The sequence below is a fragment of the Colius striatus genome, chromosome 3 (genome assembly GCF_028858725.1).
Source record: "Colius striatus isolate bColStr4 chromosome 3, bColStr4.1.hap1, whole genome shotgun sequence".
NCBI classification, from domain to species: domain Eukaryota; kingdom Metazoa; phylum Chordata; class Aves; order Coliiformes; family Coliidae; genus Colius; species Colius striatus.
Window position 1 is genome coordinate 46,467,931 of NC_084761.1, and position 9,910 is coordinate 46,477,840.

The following is a 9,910-nucleotide window of genomic DNA, read 5'->3' on the forward strand; positions in this document are numbered from 1 at the left end:
GGTAACAAGGGGAGGGGGTTGCAGTGCAGGCCTGATAAATAAGTTATAAGAGTATAAAAATTATAAGTGATTTTACCAAACACTAAATTTATAAGTAATTTAAAAGTAAGTTAGCATAACTAAGCAAAACTAGGCCTCCTTTGTAAAGCTGCTCCCTTAGGAAAAACCATGCATGAGAAATCAGGCACAATAAAACAAGCTGGGCTATTCAGAACTCACAACCTGCAAGCCATCAATGAGTTTGTTGACAGCCAACTAAACTGCTCACTGTCTCAGAACCCTATACCATTCTGGTCTAGAACACTAGATAATCAATAGCTTAGATCAGCTAAGTAACCATATACCAGAAGTATATGAATATCACTTCTGTGAGCAGGGACCAATCACTATGAGTGATGTAATGTGTAAAAGTAGCAACCAAACAATCAAGGTAAAGGGTAAATGTAATGAACAACTAGAAGCGGGCTTTATGTGCATAGTAGAGAAGAATCAAAGAATGTTTGGTGTAAATATCTGTTAATTTTGATGCTTTGCTGGATATTCTTTAGGAATGATCCTGTGTTCCCTGTGCCCATCATCAAATAAAGGACTGTGGTGCTTTAGCCATTGATTTTTGTCAGAAAAAGGGTCAATGATTCAAAGATTTATCAGTAACATTACCAGCAGCTTTATGCCAGTACTAAACTGATAAGTTATATTACCCATCAGAGTTACTCATAACTCATAACTTATTATGAGTTATTAAAGGTAAACAAATTCCATGTTGTCAGCTAATTACAACAACTTCTGCACCTAGAACTCATTTACATTCAATATAAAAGTTACCAGTAGTTTCCTTAATGATAGACGGCACTGTCAGGACGACAACTTCAAGGCTGAAGGGGCTGGGGCTCTTTAGCTTGGAGGAGACTGAGGAGTGATCTCATTAATGTTTACAAACGTGTAAAGGGCGGGTGTCAGGAGGATGGAGCCAGGCTCTTCTCAGTGATGTCCAATGATAGGACAAGGGGCAATGGGTATAAGCTGGAACATAAGAGATTGCAAAGAAACACAAGGAGAACTTTCTTCACCTCTCCAGTGATGGAACACTGGAACGGGCTGCCCAGGTGAGTTGTTGAGTCTCCTCTGGAGACTCACCTGCACGAGTTCCTGTGTGACCTACTCTAGGTGGTCCTGCTCTGGCAGGGGGGTTGGACTAGATGATCTTTCAAGGTCCCTTCCAACCCTTTCGGTTCTGTGAAATGAGGAGGTCTCTGCCCACGACCCATCAGAAGAGAGCTCACAACCAAGGAAGCCTAGGAAAGCCAAGCTGTAGAGTGTCAGAGGTTTGCTACTTTGCATTCCAACAGATGTCTTAGCATGAGGAACAGGAACACTGAAACAGCTCATGTTTACTGGAAGAGCAACTCGCTGTTCCTCTTGTAATTTAGGGAACACAGTCCCAGTGCAACTAGTTCTAAAGTCACTGGGTAGTTTACCTGAACTTCAGAGCTTTGCAATAAAGTACTCAGTGTATATAAACCCATTTAAAATTCAGAATTCACCTCTGGTGCATTCCTCTGATGTTGTGAAAGCTCAATAGATTCTGTTTTCAGTTAGTTTAGCTGTTACTTGCTCTAAATATAAAAAGCCTGTAACACAAGAATTTAGCCCCGAGGTTTGCTCTTGGGTTCTAACTACACAGCACAGACTTAATTTTTTGAGTGTTCTTGTTTAAGATGTGCTATAAATGTTACGTTTTAGATTTGAGTGTTAACAAATGGGGAAGTGGTGAGGATACCATCAGCTTTGGGAACATGCTGACAGACAGCCTGAAGCCAGAAGCATAGAATCATAGAATGGTAGGGGTTGGAAGGGACCTTTAGAGATCATCTAGTCCAACCCCCCTGCAGAAGCAGATTCACCTAGATCAGGTCGCGTAGGAACATGTCCAGGCGGGTTTTGAAGATCTCCAAGGAAGGAGACTCCACAACCCCTCTGGGCAGCCTGTGCCACTGCTCCCTCACCCTCACAGTGAAATAGTTTTTTCTTATGTTTAAGTGGAACTTTTTGTGTTCCAGCTTCATCTCATTACCCCTTGTCCTGCTACAAGAGAAAAAAGGGGTGTCCCAACCTCCTGACATCCACTATTTAGGTATTTTTAAGTGTCAATAAGATCTCCCCTCAGTGTCCTCTTCTCTAGACTGAACAGCCCCAGTTCCCACAGCCTTTCCTCGTATGAAAGATGTTCCATTCCCCTGATCATCTTGGTGTTGTTGCAACTCCATATTTTTACTGAGGGAAACACTTCAGTGTTTAATCTCAGAGTAAGCTGCGTCATCCCAAGGTTCCCCTTAGAGCCATTTGTATCTAGGGAGAGGTGTTTGAGCCCTCCTCCCAGGCTACATTTGGTGTTTGATTGCTAGAAGCCCCAGGCTTTGTGAGTGAAGGCTCTGTGGTCTTGCATGAATTTTGTTCTCTGCTCTGCAGCAAGGTTTGCACATCTACCCTGTCCTTGTGCTGCAAGATGGAGCTGGGAGGGGCGGGGAGGGAGTACCCTGGTTAACAGCAATAGCCTAGATTTTCAGAGGAAACAGCAGTGTTCTGCTGATGTAGGCCCAGGGGCTTTTCTACACTTGCTAACTTGTCATTTTGTATTGTAGTATTCGCAGTGTCCTGGTGTTGTAGGATTCAACAGATGGCTCAGCACCAGTACAAACTTCGTTATCCTCCAATACAACTGACAGGAAATGCAAACAGATGGGTCTGCAAGGTCTGCCACCACCACAATAGATCATCAGTTTTCAGAGTTGAAGAAAAAAAGCAATAGAGCCAGGGAATACAGTACAACAAACCTCCTCACTTCTGTCCTCAGTATCTTGCAAAACCTATTTGTGTTGTAATCTGCCAAGCGTAGTGAACACCTGCTATCAGTATATTCATTATGATAGTTTCTGGGACCAAACCAATAAACCCATGAAATCATTTTTACTAGGAACATTAGGTTAGTCAGCAATCTAGTTCTGTCTTCATGTGGAGGAAGGAAGTACCTCTGACTGGAGAACAAATACTTTATCCTTTTCTACAGTGTTTCTCCCTGCAGATCCCCATGAAGACTCATCTGAAGCTTAATTTGTGTGATTGTGGGCAGAATGGGTCTGGGCAGCGTGTTTGTGACAGACATTCCAGATGGCTCTCTGACTCCCAGGTACTCCAGGGTGGGTTTAAAGGCACATGCAGTGGCTCTGTGTGAGACCCCATTTAGAAGCCTTCCTATGAAAGAGCAGGGTCCATGCTCCCCATCAGTGCACAATCTGTCCATTAGCACAGGACAGCACTGTGAAAAATCCACAAAAACCATGAAAAATCCAATAATTTCCCAATCTTTGTCTGGCAAAGCACAAATTATGTTTTCTCAGACCCTAAATGCTGCCAGTGTTTATTGAACATCACTTGGCTTCCCGTGCAGCTGAACACTCAGATTCACAGAATCACAGACTCTTAAGGGCTGGAAGGGAGCTCAGAAGATCATCTAGTCCAATCCCCTGCAAAACTTGGTTACACGTCAGTGAAACAAATGCATCCTTGGAAAAATCCCCCCTTGTGACACACGTTCCCCCTATGACACAGGCAAAAACTATCTGCAATACCACAGTTAGGCTTTGCTCCAAAGGGGCATACGTTTTTGCCCACTATGCCATGTTTTCACAGCCTTTTTTTCCTCTTTTAATTTTTAATCCTTTGGCAAATACATCACGTAAACTGCTGTGAGGTCAAAAGTTACCTGTTGCAACAAGGAAGACCCCAAGGAAGCCCCTGTTGTGCCTCGAATCGCCTCCCTCTACGCCTGCCGGAAGCAATGAGAAGAGAAAAAGCTCCCTGAGCTCTCTGTGCCTTTCAGACAGGGAGGGCAGGGCATGGCTGGAGAAGGGTGCAACCCAAAGGCAGGGCCGCCAATAAAAGCCTCCCCTGAGGATTTCTGCTGGCTCCAGCGGAGTGTGACTGACGCCTCTTGGCATCTCCCTGCTGCTCTCCAGTCCCTCTGCTCGACTGCCTCTTGGCATCCAGCTCTGGACATGCATTGAGCACAGCACCCTGTGCTCTGGTGACAGCCCCACGGCAGGACTCCCTTCACGCTCCCTGCCTCCTCCTTCAGCTGCATCTGGCAGGTGCCCACAAGTGCTCCAGCTCTGTGGTTGGGCCACTTTGCAATACGAGCCTTTGGCCAGACGGGCGACAGCTTCTCTCCAGCCTCCTGCAGTGAGGGTGACAGCTCTGCTAAGAACATATGGCCACTTCTGGAAAGGTAAGGATGACGCTTTTCCCCGTCTTCCTTTCCCAGGCGCCCTGCACATCAGGAAGTCTTCTGCAAATGCCTCTGCCTGCACACTTCTACTATGTGCCCTCTTTCCTCTGCCTTGCTCCCCCAGCTCCCCCACCCAAACTCCTTTGAGCTGCACGACCTTCTGCTTTCATCCCACTGCAAGTGTCAGGACCTGCACTGGGTAGTGCCTTCCTCTCCTCTCCTGCCCAGCAGCCTGGGAAGGAAAATACTAACGTGTACTGCTCTGAAAACCCAATTCCTAATCAACCCCACATCATGCTCCTGCTGTGGCAGGGAAACTCAGCTCTTCAGAGGGCCAGTCTTTCAGGCACTCATCTCCTGCATTCAGCCTTGTCCTTGCCAATACCCTTTTCAAGTCGCAAGCTGAATTTTTTTGCTGACACCAAACCTGCTCTGGGCTGATGGGCTTGGGGGCTGGGAGGTGCCACACACAAATAATCCCTTTGCCAAGGGAAAACATAAGCCAGTTGCCAGCCAGACACGGACCGTTCCTTAACTTCAGTACCTTCAGCCCAGTATCTTTCAAGACTGACAGCCATTTCCACTAGATAGGGTCCTCACTCCCCATGAGAGCACAATCTGTCCATCAGCATACAATATTATGAAAAAGCCACAAATGCCGGTCAAAGCTCAAGAATTTCCCATGTCACTTCAGAATCTTTGTGTTTCAAAACACAAATGCCATTTCCTCAGACCTTAATCTAGCCCAGTGTTTCCTGAGCACCACTTGGCTTTGCACACAGCTGAGCACTGCTGAGTTTCTGCACGTCTCTTTTAGGTGAGGGTAGAATGACTGTCCCCAACCGTGCACCAAAGGCAAATGCTCCCCTGCAGCATAAACCTCTCTCTTGCTTCCAGGTTATCAAATGCAGAGCTGCTGTTGCCTGGGCCGTGGGAAAACCTCTCTCTGTTGAGGAGGTGGAGGTTGCGCCTCCAAAGGCAGGGGAAGTCCGTGTCAAGGTAATCCATGATTCAATATCTTCTTTCTGTGTTCTGGGAATCGCTCTTCTTATGGCTACCTTGAATATACCTGTCAGGGGTCTGTGTCCACCAATTGGCTTTAATTGTCCAGAGCAGCTTTAGCTGCAACCCTCAATCATGCACTACCTGTCCAGGGCTCCCTTTCAGATTCATCCTTGCCTAAGCTGTGGCACAGGAATTTCTGCTTCCATCCCTCTCTCCCAGACAGACTCCTACGACTTGCCACCGAACAGTGAAGAAAAAAGTGCCAAGCAGCCCAGTTCCCGATCAGCTTCTGATCAAGATATTGTGTGGCATAACTCAGAAGCACTCAGCCACTGGGTTATGAAATACAGCAGCCCCCAGTTGACTGAACCCAAACTTGAGAGATCCACTTTGCCCTTCAGCTTCACTGAGGATTGCAAAGCACTCATGCTGGCCATCTCTTGCACCATGAGTTTTTAAAGAAGACTAGTGCCCTCATGAAGCACAAAATGCTTTAGAACATGCACATAGATAAATGTTTGCTCCACACCAGAAAATGCCTACTGGTAAAAAAAATCTCAGCTCCAGGGAAGGTATTTTTTGCCCTCTTTCTCTCCTCAGCTATCATATGAAGAAAGGCCTCCACGTAAACATTCACAGCACAGGACTGTACACAGAGAGGCTCTGAGACAGTGGGCTGCTGCAATGCACCAGTGGCCATGTAATGCCCTTGAACTACCCATCCCAAACAACCCCCTTGCCAGGGTCTTGGCAGTGATCCTGTTCATCTCATCAGAAATGGACAATCTTGACTGGGTGACCAAACTCTGTGGCACTTCTGAACACAGCACAATACTTGCCTCTCCCTACTAAGTTATGCCAGGCTGCTTCAGACACAACCACATGGGATTTTCCATTCCCAGAACTCTGGAAGCCAGAGATACTGCACAAACTAAACCCAAGGCCCTGCAGCACCTTGCTGAAGAAAGCTACAAGAAGCACTAAGCATGAGTAGAAGGGCAAAGCCTGGCCTGGGCAGAGTGTACTGGCATGGGTGGCAGCGCTGACTGTGGTGGGAATCCTAACAGTCCTGTGCAAAATCCTTCCACAAACTGAGTTAAATAGAAGCTAGATCACCTACTCTTTCCTCTCCAAACAGGTTGTGGCCACGGGCATTTGTCACACAGATCAGCACGTTTTGGAAGGCTTGTTTCCCAGTGCAGATTTCCCACTTATCCCAGGCCATGAAGGAGCTGGGATTGTGGAAAGTGTTGGAGAAGGAGTGACCTCTGTGAAACAAGGTACAACACAGACACAAGTACACACCCAGGATTTAGCTCTCCAACAGGCAGCACCCTCAGGGCCTGTCCAGAGAGAAGCACCTAACGTGGGATTTCTGTTATTCCAGGTGATAAAGTCATCCTCCTTTGCCTTCCACAGTGTGGGAAATGCAGTTTCTGCCTGAACCCTGAATCCAACTACTGCAGGAAGACCCAGTGAGTTTGATTCTCCTTCCCTTACTACACTTAAATATTTTGTCTGTCTTTCCACAAGTCTGACACACTACATGTTCTTTACCTGATGGAAAACAAATGCTTGTGCCTCCCAATAGCTTTTCTGAATCCCAAAGTGTGCTGCCTGACAAGACCAGCCGGTTCACTTGCAAAGGGAAAATGATCCACCACTTCCTGTGGGTCAGCACCTTTGCAGAATATACCGTGATCCCAGAGTACGCCGTGGCCAAGCTGGATGCTGCAGCACCTCTGGACAAGGTCTGCTTGTTTGGCTGTGCATTTTCCACAGGCTATGGGGCCGCCATCAATACCGCCAAGGTTGGTATTCAGGCATGTTGAGTACAAGCACCCCATGGCCACCCGCGCACCCTCACTAACCCTGGGTGATGCAAACTTTCTGCTCACACCGGAGACTCACAGGGCCCCACATTGTGCAGGTAAAACCAGGCTCCACCTGTGCTGTCTTTGGCGTTGGAGGTGTTGGCCTCCCCGTTGTCATGGGCTGCAAGGCGGCCGGAGCTTCCCGCATCATCGCCATTGACATCAACAAGGACAAGCTGGCCAAGGCCAAGGAGCTGGGAGCCACTGACTGCATCTGTCCTCGAGACTTCAAGAAGCCAATGCAGGAGGTGATCACTGAGATGACCGGCCACGGTGTGGACTATGCTTTTGAGGTCATCGGGCATGAGGATACCATGGTGGGTGATATTTCAGCACGTGTCCTTTCTCTTAGCTCATTCACAGGCTCCAGCCAGGGCAAAACCCACTCTGCTGGGCTTTGTTCAGAGAGGTAACCTGTTGGCTTAGGGAGAAAGTGATGTGCAAGTTTCCCAGCAGGCACTGAGCTCCCCATGTCTGCTGCCTGAGGGAGGATGTGTTTTCAGATTACCAGGGAGGGGCAGAAGGCTGCTCAGAAAGAACTCACTGGTGTGTTCACTAATTCAACTGCCTGTCCCACCAGATTGCAGCCCTGGCTTCCTGCAACATGAACACTGGCATCTGTGTGATGATTGGGGAACTGCCTTCTGGTTCAATGATTTCTATCGATCCTATGCTTCTGCTGACAGGACGTACGTGGAAGGGATGTCTGGTTGGAGGTATGAAACTCAGGAAAACATTTTAGATAATTCAGCCTTTCCCTTTCATGGGTATTTCCTAATGTCTATGGAATAGATACCACTCAGAGCATATAAAAAACTTTCCCCTTGAAAACATGTTTTCTCACCTGAGCCTAAAGTCTCAACTGTAGGACAAAAGACACTTCAAGTCATAGTCATTATTCAGGCAGCTCTTGCTCACCAAGAATATTTCAAGCTTGGCAATGTCCCAGGCAGCCTCATTGAGAGGGTCTTCCAGAAAAAAAGAAAAGAAAAGAAACCACCTAAAGAGAAGTGCTGCATCTCCACTGTAGAGATAGGCCTGAAATAATAAATAATAATAAAACTGTGACTACTTCATACAATTCAACACACACAACTGTCTACGCTTGCCTACTCTCATCTCACAGTGAGGAAAATTTCCTACAAGATAAAGGCATCAGTACTGGTTGCTCAGCCCTGACCCTCACAGCAACACTATGTTACCAAAGCAGCCTTTTTCCAATTGTTCACTGTGGGTGCCTTCTACCATTTCTAGGTTGGAAGATGAGAGACTGTATCCCTAACTTAGTTTCCAGCTGCTTGGAGAAGAAAGTCAACCTAGACTTGCTGATCACACACAGACTGCCATTCGCTAAAGTGAACGAGGGATTTGAGCTGCTACGTGCAGGAAAAAGGTGAGATCCTGACTAGCAGGAGCAAGGTACAACAAATGCCACCTCCACCTAAAATCAAACATCCCAACTCTCTGGCAGGCAGAGTTGCAGTACTGCCCTCTCAAAAAGCATCTGCGCTTTTGAAGGAAGCAGGGACCAGTGCTGTGTGTCAGCAGCATCTGCCATAAGCCGCAGGGAATAGCCCACGCTCAGCACAGGGAACTCTCCTGCTCGTAGTTCAGCTCAGCAGAGAGCCCAGTACCTTGGCACTGCAATTAAGCCAGCACAGGTCCTCAGACACCTCATCTCAGGGCACTGTGTGAAAGCACAGCACAGACGATACAGTGAGGAGAAAGGGGCATCCCTTGGTGATAACAGCATGAAAGACAAAGGAAGAATGTGTCTTACAGTAGCAGCACAAGAGCTTTGCTGAGGGACCAGGTGCCTCAGCTCCCATGGGGTTCCCTTCCACAGGGTGCTGAAGGCTGCCCTGTTGCTGCACATCTCAACCAGCTGAGTTAGGAAGAGGCTGGATGAGGAAGAAGGTGGCCAGTCCTCACACACATCTGCCCACCTCACTGTCTGTCCCTGAACACTCACAGGCACAGCACTTCTAACTCTCCCTTTCCACTTTTCAGTATTCGCACCGTCCTGCTCTTCTGAAGGACACAGCCAGGGGAGGCACAGCAGAGGGGCCAGAACAGCAGACCATCTTCCTCCTCGCCCAGCACCTCACTTTTTGGGGCACAGGAGACGATAATGAGGAACTTGCCGGCACTGCAGCCACTGCCTGTGCTCACACACCTGCCTGACAGCCAGAAGGATGCCTGTCCCAAAACACACGTTTACCAATAAAGGGTTTTGTTCAAACTCATCCCGTGCACTTCACTCAATCAACAGAGGTCCCCTGGGGCAGGAGGAGCTGCTCCTCCTAGCGCGGGTGGCTCCAGCACAGCCCTCATCTCAGCAACAAGCACCTGCCAATGCCCCTCCACTGCTGCTGCCTCCCACCCTCACCCACCCTACACACCCACACCCCCGTTTCTCTGCTGCATCTCAGATGACTGAATGCTGCAACCTCAAAGTGCAGCAGGGAAACAACAGCTGCTGCACTTCTCTGAAAATGTGGGTGCTAGGAGTTCTGTACCTTTCAGAAGCTTTCAGAAGCTAAAAAGCAAAATTCAGGATCACAACCAGCCTGGCAACTAAATTTGTTCTGGGCACAAAAGGAAATACAAAGATATAATCCTTAGGGGTCCCTTCCAATGTGACATATTCTAGGACTCTGTGATTCTACAACAGCGTGGATCCAAACTCAGCAGTTGCTGTAAGATTCTTTTTTGCCATTTTAACATACTCTTTCTCCTCAACCAT

The 9,910-nt window shown here is 47.7% G+C and overlaps 1 protein-coding gene across 1 annotated transcript; it reads left to right on the forward strand.

Moving 5' to 3' along the window:
• The first annotated feature begins 4,214 nt into the window (after window positions 1-4,214).
• On the forward strand, window positions 4,215-9,247 carry LOC104550781 (alcohol dehydrogenase 1). The gene is made up of 9 exons (XM_010202551.2): window positions 4,215-4,285; window positions 5,183-5,284; window positions 6,429-6,570; window positions 6,678-6,765; window positions 6,882-7,101; window positions 7,221-7,481; window positions 7,745-7,880; window positions 8,419-8,557; window positions 9,175-9,247. Exons 1-9 carry the CDS (start codon window positions 4,268-4,270, stop codon window positions 9,197-9,199), a joined length of 1,131 nt encoding a protein of 376 aa, XP_010200853.1. The 5' UTR covers window positions 4,215-4,267; the 3' UTR covers window positions 9,200-9,247.
• Window positions 9,248-9,910: the final 663 nt, after the last annotated feature.